At 33.4% G+C, this 16,903-nt stretch overlaps 1 protein-coding gene across 2 annotated transcripts in view; it reads right to left on the bottom strand.

Moving 5' to 3' along the window:
- LOC110037020 (glucose-6-phosphate isomerase 1, chloroplastic) overlaps positions 1-16,903 on the bottom strand; it is a 109,293-nt gene that overhangs the window by 70,297 nt on the left and 22,093 nt on the right. Inside the window, exons 2-4 of one of the 2 annotated variants that reach the window (XM_020741583.1) lie at positions 7,956-8,078; positions 7,149-7,247; positions 6,976-7,059 (exon numbers count right to left, since the gene is read on the bottom strand). In XM_020741583.1, coding sequence (XP_020597242.1) covers positions 6,976-7,059; positions 7,149-7,247; positions 7,956-8,078 — 306 coding nt within the window. The remainder of the gene's footprint in view (positions 1-6,975; positions 7,060-7,148; positions 7,248-7,955; positions 8,079-16,903) is intronic. The other variant, XM_020741585.1, reaches the window with a different exon arrangement.

Below are 16,903 nucleotides of genomic sequence, written 5' to 3'. Positions count from 1 at the left end.
TATGAAATTGGATACACCCACCTTCAATCTAACCAGGCCTTCGGTTGCAAAAATTCTTGTTGAAAGGGATATCACCCTCCCTGATGTGGACGAAATATGGTTTGGAAATTGGATACACCCACAATGGGTATTGACAGCCAATTATAGCAGAACAAAAACTCTACTATTGCAATCATTGTAAACTATTTGGGCACACCCCTGTCAAATGCTTCAGACTTCACCCACATTTGAGATCGAGAGGTCCTAACAGCATCATTCATTTGGAGGAAAATATAGCACACTGTTGATTCTGTTGAATGAAAATTTGACTCATAAGATTACTCCTTACAAACCAGACCAACAACTTCCGCCTACTGTTGTTAAGGCAGCTCTTTCTCAGATCATAAATTCTACGAATTTTGTTGTAGCAGATGCTAGCCGAAGTGACTTGGAACCACCTATTGTGAGAGAAGAGGGTACTCAAGTTATGGAGGAGTATCAGGATCAAGGTGTGTTTCAGGCTGAGTCAAATCAGCAGTTTACCTCCATCGAAGATCTACCTATTGTTCACACGGGACTATCTCTGACAGATGATTGACATGTTTACAAATTTAGGAAGAAGAAGGAATGTATGATCTCAGTAACTCTCAGGATGACTGTATCATTGTTTTGGGAGGAAGCTCACATCACAGTATGTTGTTGGACTCCCTCCATAAAGCCAGGAGAAGGGGAAGCGATAGATCCACCGACTACACCTCCACCGACTACACCTTACACCTACCATGATTAGGAGTTGTTTCTTTTTGTTTTATTTTTTGGGGAATACGTTTATAATCCCTGTGAGTGGGCTCTTTGTACCCACTCACTAAAACCTTTGTATCCTCACATTTTTATCAATGAATTTTGTGTTTTCATAATATATATAAAAAAAACAATGGGAGCTTTGTTAAGGTTAGGGATTTGCGGTGATTTTGGGGCAATTTCCGGCGTTGAGGATGGGGCTTTTCCAAACCGCTGGTGAGATCTTTCCAACATCCTCTTTTGTGTTTCATTCTTCCATTTTTTCCAATCTACCGAGGGTTCTTCGATTTTTTTAGGTTTTTACAAGTTTGAATCCTGTGTTTTGGAGATTTTTGTGGGTTTGGAGAGTTTCTTGTTGCTGATATTTTGAGTATTACGATTTGTGGTGTAATTTGGTATTGATTAATCGGGTTTCTCGCATTTCGGTTTCTGTGGCCATTGGTTTTGATTTTCTATCTCCTGTAAAGCCGATTTGCTTTCTTGATGGAGAGATCTTTTGCGGAGGCTCTCTCAGGGGCTCAATCCTCTAAGATTAGTAATTCTGGGCTTTTTCCTCAATCTTTTCATGATGCACTTTATGATGGTGGTGATTATAGTTTTATTTGGAAAACTGGTAAAAAGAACGGCACGTTAGCATTGTTTGTATCTGACGATGACAATAATATTATGGCTACTTCTGCTCGCCATGCACTTGTAGGGAAGTTCATTTTTGGGCACCCCAAATTTGACTTAATTCATAGGGAACTTGATGCTTTGAAACTTATGGGTTTTTGGAAAATTAGGTTGTTAGACGGACGTCATATTCTTATTCAATTATCTAATGAAGAAGATTATACCAGTTTATTCTCTCGCCGCTTTATTAAAATTGATAACACCACGATGTGAATTCTGAAGTGGACAACAGATTTTGATCCCAAAGAGGAACCTCCTTTGATCCCGGTTTGGTTGCACTTTCCGAGACTGAAATTTAATTTATTTAATCATGAGATCCTTTTCTCCCTTGTCGCGGCATATGACAAACCTCTAAAAATGGATGGCCACACTTTTCTTTTGAATAGGCCATCTGAAGCTCATATTTTGGTTGAGAGAGATATAACTTTGTCTTTTTGTGAGGAAATCTAGATTGGGACGGCACATGAAGGCTACTTACAAAAAGTGGAATTAGAAAAACAATTTCCTTATTGTTCACACTGTCGTATGTTTGGTCATATTGCTACTAAATGTTATCGCCTTCATCCACATCTAAAACAGGGAAATGTTCGTTCTTCTAAAGTTGGGGATTCCAATGAACAAAATGGAGAATAGGGTCAAAGCTCATCCTAATGTTGAGAATATGAAGAGTTAGATGCTAATCAATCAGAAGAAGTGAACAATGACCAGGCCACTCCTATTGTTGAGGTTTTGGTTAAAACTATAGTTGATAATACTGATACTATGATTTTATTCCCCCCATGCAGGTTAGCTTGATGGAGGTTCATACTTCTCTCCCCCATCTCCCATTCATTTGGAGGTGGAAAATGCTCAGGATATTCAGGAATCTCGGGTGCATGTGGTAAATGATGGAGCCAACTTGGCTGCTTCTAATGCCCTTGAAGAGGAATGGTTAGTTCAAAAAGCCAGTAAAAAGAAAATGAAAAGAAAAAATGAGATTTTACATCTAAATAATAAGGACAATATCATTACTGATGGGAAGTCTCATTCTAATGGAAAACAGTTCACCACCCTTAATAGGTCTTCTAGAAGGGGTGTGTTGAGGTTTAATGATTAACATAATGATCTGGAATATTAGGGGAATTAATAGACTTAAGCATTTAAGCAGGATCCACAATCTGGCTATTTTTGCTCTTTTAGAGCCGCTAGTCTCACTTAATAAGGAACACATCTTCAGACAGTTTAAGCAGTACAATCATTTCTGCAACACTAATAATAAGATTTGGATCTTTTGGAAGCATAACATTGAACTAAACAATGTGCAAAATGAGTAGCAATTGGTTTTGGTTTATTTTAAAATGGATTCTTTCGTCTCCTAGGCCACCTTTGTTTATGCTAGTATTGTTCTTCAGAAGAAATATTATCTTTGGGATACTCTGGCTGTTATGGGTGAGAATATTAATGATTATTGGTTTGCTAGAGGGGATTTTAATATGATTATGAATTCTACTGAAAAGAGAGGTTGTAAAGGTGGTGACCTCAATCTTATTACTCAATTTAATGATAAAATTTCTGAAGCGGGCCTTTTTTATCTTGGTTTCATGGGTAATCCTTTCACTTGGAGGAGGGGCTCTCTTTTCCATCGTTTGGATCGCTTCTTTGGTAATCAACATTTTCTCAATTATTTTCATGTTTCTAAAGTGCTTCATCTTAATCATGTGAGATCGGATCATAATCCCATTATGCTATCTCTTGCTTTTACTACCAAACCCGCTCATTATCATTTTAAATTTCTTAATATATAGACTACTCATGATACTTTCCTGAGCACTGTGAAGCAGACCTGTCACACTAATGGTGTTGGTAACCCCTGATATGTCCTTTGGAACCTACAAAAACAGGTAGTTGCTGGTTTAAAAAAGTGGAATTTTCTTTCATTTGGTAATATTCATAATAGGGTCAAGAAAGCTCAGAAGGTTGCGGATATCCTCGAAGCACATGTTATATATAATCCGCAACAAGTCATTGATCTGGCCCAAGCTCATACCAATCTGCTCGAAGAGATTAATTTGGAAGAAGATTTTTTACAGCAAAAAGTTAATGACATAAATTTTACTAGCAGTGATCATAACACTAAATTTTTTCATGCTTCTATCAAGCATAGAAGGAGTTTAAATACTATTTTAAGTATAAAAACTACGGATGGGAGGTGTCTCACTGACAAGGTTGAGATTGGTAATAATGCTGTGAAGTATTTTACTAATTTGTTTCAAGCTTCCTCTCAGGTTCTCCCTATTGTTTCTAAATTTTTTGAAGGTGAAAGGGAGTATACCTCTAAAATAGATATCTCTTACATTCCCACGGAACAAGAGATTTTTTCTGTGTTTAAGGAGATCAATACAAACAAGTCTCCTAGGTCTGATGGTTTCACTGCTACTTTCTATGTATCTAGTTTTGAGATTATTAAAAAAGAGGTGACTCAAGCTATTCAAAGTTTTTTTTTTCAGGGAGAAGACCCTGGGAAATATTTCACTTCTTCTCTTATTGTGCTTATTCCTAAGGGTAACGAAAAATCTAGATGGGATAAATTCAGACTCATTTCCCTCACTTCTGTGATCTCCAAAGTAATTAGCAAACTGCTTGTCAAACCTGCTTGTCACTAGGTTACAACCTATGCTTAGTAATATTATCTCTCTACAGCAATCTGCTTTCATAAAAGGGCGGGATATAAATGACAACATTCTTCTAGCGCAGGAGATTCTTGAAAAGCTGGATAAAAAATATCGTGGGGGAAATATGATTCTCAAACTTGATATTAAAAAAACTTATGATACTATCAGTTGGGATTTCATATTAAATATCCTGCGGGCCAGAGGTTTTCATAATAATTTTTGCACCCCCATTCGTAGGTGGTTGGTGAATAATCATTATTTTGTTCTTGTCAATGGTGACTCTTATGATTTCTTCTCTGCTACTAGGGGTATTAAGCAGGGTGATCATTTATCCCCAACTATTTTATTCTGGCTTTTGATTATTTCTCCAGGTTCATTAATCATTTGCAGTTGAATAAACCTTATACTCAGTTCTCTCAAAAATCTTCGATTTTGGTTAGCCATTTGGCGTATACTGATGATGACATTATATTCAATAATGCAAGTAAATCTGCTATTAAAGCTCTTATGCAAGTACTGGATACTTTTCAAGATAATTCTGGTCTTTTTTTCAGTAAAGATAAGAGCAATATTTATTTTGGGAAATCTGTTAAAAGCTTTATTGTGAATTGGAGTACTAATTACACAAGATTTCAGGCTGCCTCTTTGCCCCTAAAGTATTTGGGAGTTAATTTGCTTAGGGGTTGTTGTAAGCAAATACAATTAAATGATGTCGTGGATAAGATCAAGCATAAAATTAATGATTGGAGGAACAATTTTCTATCTAATGGGGGTCGCATCACCCTCCTCAGAAATGTGTTGCTGATTATCTCATTATACGCTCTTCAAACTATGAATCTTAAGAAAAGTACTCAGATCCAGTTGGAGAGATTATTTAATAGATTTTTGTGGTTGGGTACCCAATCTAGAAAGCATTGGGCCACCTTCTCTAAAGCTTCCAAGCCTATTTCAGCGGGGGGTCTTGACTTTAAAAGTTTGAAGCAAATTTCTGCTATCAGTATGTGTAAAGTGTGGTTTAAATTTCGTGCTAATACTTTGTTATGGGATAGCTTTTTTCATCAAAAATATTGTGTTATTTCTAATTCGGCTATCGTTCAATAGAAAGTGGGGGATTCTAAGATTTGGAAAGCTATTTTGAAAGCTAGAGAGGTAGCGAACAAATTCATTTTTTGGGATGTAGGTGAAGGAAATATTTCATTTTGGCATGATGATTGGGGATTGGGGGATAGGGATTTATCTATTCTCACTCCGCAAAACAATAAGATGATTATTTCTGATGTCTGGTTGGACAGGAATTGGGATGTTAATAAATTAATGTCTCTAGTAAGGGATAAAACTGCTCTAATCACTAAGATCCCTATAAAGAAGAACGTGAAAGACACCCCTATTTGGAAAACTACCTCTAATATTTCTCCATCTAAATTTCTTTTTTCAAAACTTTATAGTCATGATAAGTGGAGGTGGGGGAATATCATTTGGAATACTTTTCTTACTCCCTCCATCTCTTTTTTTCTATGAAGTTTTTTTCTTAACATGCTTGTTCTTGATGATATCCTTAAACTTAAAGGGTTGAAATTTGCTTCGCAATGTCATTTATGCAAAATTGAAGAGGAATCCACGGTGCATCTTTTTTTCCATTGTTCTTATGCTAAAGAGATTTGGAATGTGTTGGGAAAACATTTTCATATATATTGCTTTGATTGTGATGATATTAAAAGCTACCTTCTTAAGTGGACTGCAGATAGGATGGACTCTAAATTGGATAGTTTCCCTTCGTTGGTGATTTGGTTTATTTGGGTGGCAAGAAATGATCATAAGTATCAAATTTTGGGACCGGGTCCTACTACTATGGTTTCTTACATTCTTGCTTATTTATTATGGGCTTGCAGTATTTTGGGATTGAATGATGATTTACACCAATCTAGGGTGGGTAAGATGGCACACTCTTATTAAGTGGCAACCCCCTCCCATGGGGTGGATCAAAGTGAATATTGATGGAAGCTGGGCTTCCAAGGCGACTGGAGCTGGTGAAGTTTTTAGAGATCACTTTGGGAATTGGCGGTGTTTCTTTGCTTCTCCGATTGTTGTCTCCTCCCCTTTTGAGGCCGAATACTGGGCTTTTTTACTGTCTTTACAGGTGACTATCTCTTTTAATTTCTCAAATCTAATTATTGAGACTGATTCTATAAATCTCTATAAGAATTTTGATATGAATTCCATACCCAAGTGGAATGTTGTGGGTATTTGGAATAGAATCAGAGAGCAAGTTGATCAGTTCAATCTTCCTATTCAGTTGTCTCATATTCTGCGGGAAGGCAACTCCCCGGCGGATTGGTTGGCTGGGAGAGGTAAAATGGAGGAACATATATTTGTTGGTGTTTCATCAAAGTCTCAGCTAAAATGTCTACTGTTGGGAGACTCTATGGAGTTGCCTTTCATTAGACAATGATTTTGTTCTCAAGTTTGGCTTTGTTACATCTCATGATTGGTTTAGAGAAGTTGATGGTTTGGTTTATGATGTCGGCAGTTTCCTGTTGTAATTGTGATGGATAATTAATTATGAGAACTTGCACCTATAGAAAGTTTCAAACTAAAAATATAAATTATTTATAAATCTCTAGAAAAGGTTATATTTCCTAACTTATCCTTTAGAAAATCAACTTACGTACCAACTCACGAATACAATAGAGTGGGTTGGGAGCTTTTTCAGAGCTCAGAATACCTTGACCCAGATCATAGGAATAATTGCCAAGTCAAATTGACTAAAAGAAAGAGGTCAATGATTTTCCATCTGTTTAATGAGGAAAGCAGTCCATGAGACAATTAAAAGAAAAAAGTTACAAACGCCAAAAGAAAAGCCTGAGGTCAAAACCTGTTTGGGAAATTCTAGCCCAGCATCTCGAAATGCCTTTTGCACTTCTAACAAACCATTTCGAGTTTCAGGAGTGCCTCCACTCTGGATGCAAAATCAATTGAAAAAACGTAATTTAATTAAGTTTCAAATTTATAAGAAAGAATTTGAAGATGATGCGCAACAATTTATACCTTTGATGTTACAATTACAAGAGTAGATGCTAATTCTGGTCCAAGCTGTGCAATTTGACGATCAATTCCAGCCGGATCTGTATTGTCAATAAACCTTATCTGTTGCAGTGACAAAATGAAGGGGCGGTGACAAAATAGCACATTAGCATTTTACATAAAAAATTAGATAATATTGGCGTGCATTATGCATGAAATTCTACATCTAAGCTCATAATTTTTCAAAGCATCAGGGAACAAAAAATATACGCGTGATTACATATCAGCTTTGAAAAGATGGTAAAAGTACACATAAGTGCCAATCACTAACTAAACTCTCTTAAATATTACTTTGAAGGAAAAACTTGTTATGCAGAACAACGAAACAACTGCAAAAGGAAATGCAATGTCTTCAGTGATATTAACAAAAATAAAAATGAAAACTGAAAAGGTAGTAAAAATGGGCAATGCAAACATCAAAATTTTCATCAAATTGAGTAAAAATGATCTTTCTACCCTGCCTCACCTCAGGTGATGTATTCAAGAAGAAGATGGCACAAAAGTTTTTTTTCACCACATACAAAGAAATTTTTATCTTGCTTTTCAGTGTGCAGCACTTCTCTCTGTCCACCAGTTAATGGAAGTTTAAGTTATCAAAGAATGCTTCGTATAGTTGATTATAAATATCCATATAGTTCTAGAAAGCTTAAGCCAATAGCTTAGAGGATCATCTCTAGAAAAATTTGCATAGATTGTCAAATTATTAGAACTAGGAAATATGGAAACAAATCTAACCAGTAAGAAACAGGGATTAACAAAAACAGATTTCACCTTCAGAAGTGGATTATCAGGGGCTAGTGCTTCAGCAACAAACTGAGGACCAAGTGCAGAACCTCCGATACCAATAGAGAGAACTTGGGTAAAACGCCCATGGGGAGATGATGGGGGCTTCATCTGGTTTTTATTGAAAAGGTCAGAGGAACAAAAACCACTCTAAGAAAAACATTCTAAATTCCAACAATATTACAGAGATAAGTTTTGCAGCAACACAATCTTGCTACTTCAAATATCGATATCACATAATTAAGTGGAAAAGTAAACACGTTCAATGAGTTAACTCTGATGTCGCACACAAATGAAATAATTAAAAAGCATATTCATAAAGTACTCAACAGAAATTTGGACAAAACTCGAATTCAAAGCGGAACAAGGCTCTGGCCAATGTGGAACATGGGAAGAGTCAATGAGTGCAGGCTTAATAAAGCATGGCAATTTCTGTGAATTGACAATGGAGGCAATCTAATAGTTATTTAAGGCCTGCCCTCAAAATACCAAAGGATTAGCTGAAGTAATAGCAAAGTCAATATGGTTACTTACCCTTTATGATAAATAGCAATTGAAACTCAAATTCATCAAAAGATTATCTGACCACCTAAGTCAATATCATAGTCAGTCAAATCTTTTACTTTATCGAACATACTCATAAATTGAGTCAAAGGAGAAAAATTACAAGAAATGACTTCAAATAGTGTGCAAGAACAGTAATATCATGTTGAAGTGGACTAAACATTTGATGCTTGAACCAGTTTCTTTAGTCATACTACATTATGGACATCCATATAATATCTGTCAAGTGAAACCTACAAGAAATTTTGATGCGGAGAATCGACCATATTGAGGCTTATGAATTTCTCATGCAATCTGTCCACGATCTTCTTGCAGTAGCATTTGCAATATTTGCATTGAGCTCTACAGATTTTCCTTCCCCTGTTAGTTCTTACTCAAGATATTCCATAACTTCGATATGCGGCCACCATCGAACTCAAGTTGAATTCCTTCCTCCATTATTAGAGTTTATTGTTGTGACCGAAGGAAATGGGAATTCCAAAGTTTTTAAAAATATAAATAGGGGTCTTAGGTTTGTATAAGAAGTATCAATTGATAGTTGAATAAAATTCTAATTAGATGTGTTATTTCTTCTACTTCTAAGAGTCAACTCTTTGATCAAGAGACTTTTAAGGTTTTAGAGAGGAGTTATCTCCTCATACATAACTGTGCTTAATTTTGACGGATTATTTTCCCGGTTCTAAATTTAATTATTATTTCAAATGTATAATTGACTTTAATCAAATTCAATACAATCTAGTTTCAACAAGTAGGTTTCAAAGAATTTCAATAGCTTTCTTAGTAGAGGGTCATCAAATTTTTATCTAAATAAATTTATTTCATATTCTTAGTTTTGGTTGAATAGTTACTGACGGAATTTTGTGAAGCTCATAGCATAATTTTTCCACATCTCATATAGGATGTGTTAAAGCCCTAGACTATAAGATGTCTTTCAATAGAGTCAATATCAAAGCTTAACATTACAACACAATATCCTATATGTGGGATATAATATTTGGGTTAGTAAATAAAATAAAAATAAATAATTAAAAAGAAAGTATAAAAATGATTCTAAACAACTTTAACATAGAAATCATGATTTTAAGAATTAAACTCCTACATTGATGAGAAGGATGTTGCTTTGGTATTTTAAATTGGATGGATAAGTTAGAAGAATACTTTGAAATATATTAAAAAATAAAGTTTAAAAAGAATTGACTCTACTTAAACAAGGTTAATAAATTGGTTTTTTTCCCAATTAAGGATTAAATTTGTTTCTTCACAGCGCTTAAGAACTTTTGATAAATGTTCTAAACATGATTCAAATGAAGTTCCAAATACTGAAAAATCATCCATAAAAACTTTAAATCCTTTTTTAATAAAATCACAGCAAATAGACATCATACATCTTTGAAATGTAGTAGGAGCATTATATGAACATTCTTCTAAAAGCAAATATATCATAGGGACTGGTAAAGTTGTTTTCTCTTGATCATTGATCCTCATGAGCTATTTGTATTTGGTGATAATCAATATATCCTTCCAGAAAATAAAAGTATTCATGCCCAGCTAGCCTATCCAACATTTGATCTAGAAAGGGTAGTGAAAAATGATATTTCCTAGTGACGAGATTTAATTTTCTATAATCAATGCATATTCTCTACCTATGACTTGTCTTGCTGGTATTAACTCAATATAGTCATTCATAGTCACAGTCACTCCTCATTTCTTAGGAACGCAATGAATTGGACTAACTCATGCACTATCTGAAATAGGGTAAATAATTCTAACATATAATCACTTTAAAATTTCTTTTTTAACAACTTCTTCATAACAAGATTCAATCCCCTTTGAGGATCAGCCCTGGATTGCAGTTCTTCCATATAAATTCTATGCATATAAATTGAATGGTTGATTCATTTAATATAAGCAGCTTTCTTATAATTCTTCATAGTTTTCATTAAACTTTATTGTATAGTTAATTTTGAGGAAATTATAACGGGTTGAGGAATCACCTAAAAAGATATTTTAAATATTCATGAGGTTTTTCAATCGGATGGACAAAAAGATTTATCTTTTTCTGTTGTGTCCAAAACTTCAAAACTTTCTCGAACATAATTCAAATTTTCATTATAAAAATCTTCAAATTGATCTAATTCCTCTTATTGCTCGTGTTCCGACTCTTTCATTTCAGATTTCTCTTCACAAGTTGTTTTGAAATGACATTCACTCAAATGACATTCACTCAGATATCTCAGATATCTTATTATATCCATTCTGTAACATTCATCATCTTTATTTTTTGCAGGATACTTCATTGGTTCAGAAATATTAAAAGTAAATGTGTGATTATTAACGTGCATAGTTAATTTCTATTTCTGCACATTTAACATTACTCTTCCTGTAGCTAAGAAAGGTCTCCCCAAACTAATAGACATCTCCTTATCTTCCTTCATATCTAGCACAATGAAATCAACAGGAAAGATAAATTGATTTTTTCACTAAAACAACTTCTATAACTCCCTTAGGATATGTTATTGAACGATCTGCTAACTGCAGAGTTACAGTAGTAGGAGATATTTCTCTTAATCCCAATGTTTTAAATATTGATAATGACATAAGTTTAATACTTGCACCTAATCACATAATGATTTCACATAAAATCTATCTCCTATTGCACATGGAATTGTGAAGCTACCCAATTTTTTAAGTTTTTCATGAAGCTTTTTCTGAATTATAGCACTGCACTTTTCACTAAGTGCAACAATCTTGTTATTTTCGAACTTCCTTTTCCTATTAAGAATATCTTTCATAAACTTCATATAGCTTGACATTTGTTATACGACATCAGCAAATGGAATATTAATTGTAAGCTTTGGAATATTAATTGAGCAAATGGAATATTAATTGTAAGCTTCTTAAAGATTTTCAGAAATTTTGAAAATTATTTATCCAACTTTTGTTGACAAAGTCTCTGAGAAAATGGAGGTGGAGATTTTTCCCAGTCAATTTTAAGTGGAGAAATAGGTTTCTCTAAACCTTTCGGAGCGTCCTCTTCAGGCTCTTCAATTTCTTCTCTCTCTACTTCAATCTTTTTTTGAACTCTATCTTTCAACTCCCTTCTGCTTCTAAGTTGAACGGCTTTTACTTGTTCTTTATTCTGGTCTTTTGGATTTACTCTGTATTACTAAGAAGTGTTCCTTGGGATCTATTAATTAATGAATTTACTATTTGTCCTAATTGATTTTCAATATTTCTAATTGTAGCTTCTTGACTTCGTAACTGATTTCTCGTTTGTATCACTACTTCTATAGACAGTTTTTTCTCCTTGAATTGTGGATTACTGTTAAAGCTTGGAGGATAAGTAGGTCTATAATTACCATTACATTGGTTGTTTCAGTTTTCCAATGAGTTTAATTGGTGGTTCCTCCATTGCTGATTATTACCACCCGAAGTATAGTTTCAGTTAAAATTAGGATGGTTCTTCCAACCTAGGTTATAATAGTTTGAATATGGGTTATTTTGTTTGTTTTTTATGACAGTCAAAGTTTCTAATGATGCTTGAAAATCTACCATTTGGTCTAATAAATTCTCTTCAATCATTACAATTGACTGAGAAAAATTCATTCCAAATTGGTCTAACTTCTTTGAAATTATGGCAACTTGATTTGTTAATATTGCAAAAACATCAAATTCATGAATATTGGCTACTTTCTTGTGATTTACCCTCTCAAAATGCCATTGAAAATTATTAGTAGTCATCTCTTTAATTAAAGCATAAGCGTCATGAAATGATTTTGACATCAATGAACCACCAGTAGCGGCATCAATAATAGATCTAAGAGATCTAGCTAATTCATTGTAAAAAATTTGAATTATTAACCAATCTGGTATAGCATGGTGTGGACACTTTCTCAGTAGTTCTTTAATCGTACTCATGCTTCATAAATAGATTCCCCTTCAAACTGACAAAAAAAATACAATATCATTTCTACATTTTGCAGATTTTTTATGTTGAAAAATATTTAGCAAAGAATTTCTATGCTAAACCACCCCAAGTACTGATAGTGCTAACGAATGTGACCGTACCTTAGTCTTATCCCTCAGTGAGAAAGGAAAAAATCTAAGTCTTAGAGCATCATCTGAGACACCATCATATTTAAATATAGCATACATTTTAGAAAATTGACAAGATATAAATTTGAATCTTCAGTTGGTGCTCCCCAAATCTGATTGTTTGATATCGTTTGGATAATAACAAATTTAAGTTAAAATGAATTGGTCACTACAGTAAGTTTTTGAATACTACAATGAAGTTCATCCATTATAGGGTTGGCATAATCTCTTAAAGATCTAAACTCTTGATTAATTTTAACATTTTGATTATTTTGGTTTCTTATTTCTTTAAATTTTTGGTCATTTCCTATATTTTTTATTTTTTTTATTTTTCTAGTGGTTCTTTCCAATTCATATAGTTCTTTCTAATTCAGAATCGAAATGCACAAGTTCTGTAGAAACTGAACTACGCATACATTACTACAAAACAACATAAAATAAAATCACACAAACAAGAACTTAAATAAAAAGAACACTACAATATTCTTATAATAAATCTAAAAGTTTAAATAAAACTTTCTAAAAATAGAAATTTACTTTCTAAAAATTTCTTCAAAATTTTTTATTTTTCCGGTCAAAAACTTGATCCCGATTTTATATGATAGTACGATGTATGTTATTACAATCTTTTTTTTTCTTTAATTATATTTCTTACTTTACAACGGTTGCCAAAAAGTTGACTTCGAAGCAAATAAGAATATAATTATTATATTTAAATATGGAATACTACGCAATTATACGTATCGTTATCAAGTAATATAAGACTTTTTGATTAATCATCGAATATCGAACCCACAGAAAAAAATATAATATGCAACTAAAATCAGAAGAAATTATATAACAAATTCTACTTTGCAAAATAATCTTACTCAAGCTATAGATGTTATAATACGAATGAAAGTTTAATTCTTTTTGTAATTTTTGATAATTAAAAGTAAAGTAACAACTAACTAAATTTAACTAGATATTTGTAAAATGAACGCAATATAAATAAGATATATTTTTATTTATCATTAATCAGTAACAAGTATAGAAATTCTGTTGTGAAGTATTCAAATTGCGTTGTGTCAAATAGGAGCAATGATATTCGTTACTCTTACTAGTGATGTTATAAAAAATATTGGCTAATTTAAAGTTTAAATAGACTTGAAGACGGGTTATGTAAGAGAGATATTAGTTCTCACTCTAAAGTTCCCTCTTCTCCCTCCACCTAAGAGCTAACATCTCGTATCAAAACCTAAAACTATAAACCAAATTGAGAGCTTTAGCATGCCACTATAAAGTCCTCTAATTCTACACTCTTCAAAGTTTATTTCTTTATTTATTTGCACTCAATCATATGAATTACATTATCATTCATACAATCTCATGTGATTCTAACCATTAGTTGATTGAGACAATATCATCTCGGATCTTACATGTTCTCACAACAAAAATTAACATCTTAATTAGTCAAATTAAGAAGTAAATGAAGTATAAGATTTAAAATCATTACAACTTATTCCAATATTAAAGACTATTATTTCACACAACTTCCATCCAATACTTAATTATTTATTATTTTAAGGAAAAAGATAAAGAAAACTACTCAAAATTCATAGAAAAAACACAACTACACTTAAGTTTGAAAGTAAAAAGCATGCAAACAAACAATAAGTCTAAATTAAAACTAAATATAGTCAAAAAGATAAAAACTTATCTCAAATCCTCTCTACCAAACTGTTGAAGTTCTTTTGAATCTCTTCTCTTCCTTCTCTTACAATACTCCCTACTCACACACTACAACTTCTTTTTTCTTCTTCTCTCTAAAAGCATCCTAATTAATATAAGAGAGAAAGGCGTTAGCGGTGTCTAGAAGGGGGCGGCGGCTTGTGTGGGAGTGTTCATCAATCCAATCCAAGTATTCTTTTACAAATTTCCAAAAGATGTCTTGGTGTCTCTTCAAAATGTGTCGACATTCAATGAATCTTTCAAGAGTTGTCTCTTTTCAAAGGCCAATTGAATGTATTTTCGTGTCCATTAACTATTTCCCACGTTTTCACCAAGGATTGTTTCAAACACATCTTCAAAAATTCGTTCAAATTCATTGAATCATCAAGTAACGATTTCTGGTGCTTAAGCGCGAGGTACTTGACTCTTAGGTGCGGCCTTCTCGGTTTTACTGGCGCTTAAGCGCCATTTCTGGTCGCTTAGGTGCGACAGTTCTTTTGCACACCTTCTTCATTTTTGCTACATATTTGATCTTTTTTCATTCATTTGACCATTTTTCATCCATTTGATTATACCTAAAAGGAGACCCTGAATTAGAGCTTAAGGTTCTCGCAAAATATTTGAAGCTTTGTTTTCTTAGGAGAATCTTTTACCTTGTCTGTCATTATTTCTTCTGAATTAACTGAATTGCAAGAGCCAAAGTTAAGGTGCGTGCTAGGAACTTTTAAGAAAACTTTTGGGTGGAATATAACAAATATAAATGGTACTAGCCCTTCTTATGCATGCATGAAATATTAATGGCGGAATACCATAAACCAAAAATTGATCTCAGATGAGGCTAAACCCAGTGATGAAAGAGGTAGTAAAAAAGAAAAGTTTGAATTAATTAGACGTAGGAATTATCTACTCTATTTCCAATAGTGTTTTAGTTAGCCCAATATATTGTTACCCAAAAATAGATGTGTGACTACAGTGAAAAATGAAAAGAATGAACTTATCCCTACTAGGAGTGTCACATGTTAGAGAATTTGCATAGGCTATAAGAAGTTGAACAAAGCAACTAGGAATGACCACTTTCCATCTTCATTCCTTAACCAAATGCTTAATAGACTTGCATAACACCCTTATTTTTGCTTCTTAGATGGTTATTCAGGTACCATCAAATTCCTATAGCACCAGAGGATCTAGATAAAACAACTTTCACTAGCCCATAGAAACATTTAATGTTAAGAGGATGCCTTTAGCCTGTGTAACCCGCAGTTCCTTCGCAGAGCACAACAAAATGGAGAGAAATTTGTTTCATTTCCAATTTTTCTTCTTATCGAAGAGAAGAAACTAGAAAAACCGAAATCTTCCCACTCGAAAAATCAGTCCTTTTGTTTACAAATCTTTTTTATATAGTAATTTGACTTATTGCTCCGGATCCCCTTTGACTAGGAAGATTAGAATAAAAAGGATAGAACTCCCTACTCATTATTCGGAGGTCAAACATAAAGCACTAAAAGCTGTGGTATCTTATGAACCTCACATAGGTCACATCCCTCACGCATCGTATTGAAAGATCCAAACCTTCCTCTTTGGAGCGGAAACGAACGTGACCAAAACATATAAGAAAAGATCGGCGTAGTGGCTCAAAGGGACATATATTCGGATAGAGGATAGTCTCTATCGATTCATAGATTTATATCTCTCTCATAGATGTCCATCTTTTCAGAATTGATAGAAAAGGTGATTGGGGTGTTTATGAATGACTTTTTCGTATTTGGCATATCCTTAGATTCATGTCTTGAATATCTGTCAAAAGTTTTACTAAGATGTGAAAAAACTAACCTAGTGCTTAATTGGGAGAAATGTCATTTCATAGTGATTGAAGAGATTGTTTTAGGGCATACATTATCTAAGAAAGGGAATGGAGGTAGACGATGCAAAAAATTCAAGTTATAGAAAAACTATCTCAACCTGTTTGAGGGATTATTAGTTTTTAGGACATACAGGATTCTACGACAAATATGTTAAGGACTTCCCTAAGATATCCAAACATTTGTTTCACTTTTTAAAGGACATGTCTTTTATTTTTTATGAGATGTCTGGCAGCCTTTGAAATTTTAAAACAAAAATCTGTCATTGCACCTGTGATTGTTACACAGGACTTGGAACTTCAATCTAAACTTATGTATAATGTTAGTGACTACGTTGTAGAAGAAGTGCAAGGATAACAAAGAAATAATTTTTTTTTATGTGATACACGAAAATTTTAAACTTATATGGCATGCTAGTGACTATACTAAAATTTGTAATTGCAAATGTTATTGTTACATCGAATTGGGAACTTCCATTTAACCTTATGTGTAATACTAGTAACTACATTGTAGAAACAATGCTAGGACAACGTCGAAATAAAATTTTTCATGTGATAATGCAAATATATTAAGAACTTCTCTAAGATATTCAAACATTTGTCATTTATTAAGGGATGTGACTTTAAATTTTAATGAAACATGACTAGCAGCCTTTGAATTTTTAAAAGATAAGTTAGTCACTGCACCTGTGATTATTACACCAGACTG

This window comes from Phalaenopsis equestris, unplaced genomic scaffold (assembly GCF_001263595.1).
Source record: "Phalaenopsis equestris unplaced genomic scaffold, ASM126359v1 Scaffold214070, whole genome shotgun sequence".
NCBI classification, from domain to species: Eukaryota; Viridiplantae; Streptophyta; class Magnoliopsida; order Asparagales; family Orchidaceae; genus Phalaenopsis; species Phalaenopsis equestris.
Note: the sequence above shows the minus strand (reverse complement) of the source record. Positions and strands in the feature narration are given on the sequence as shown.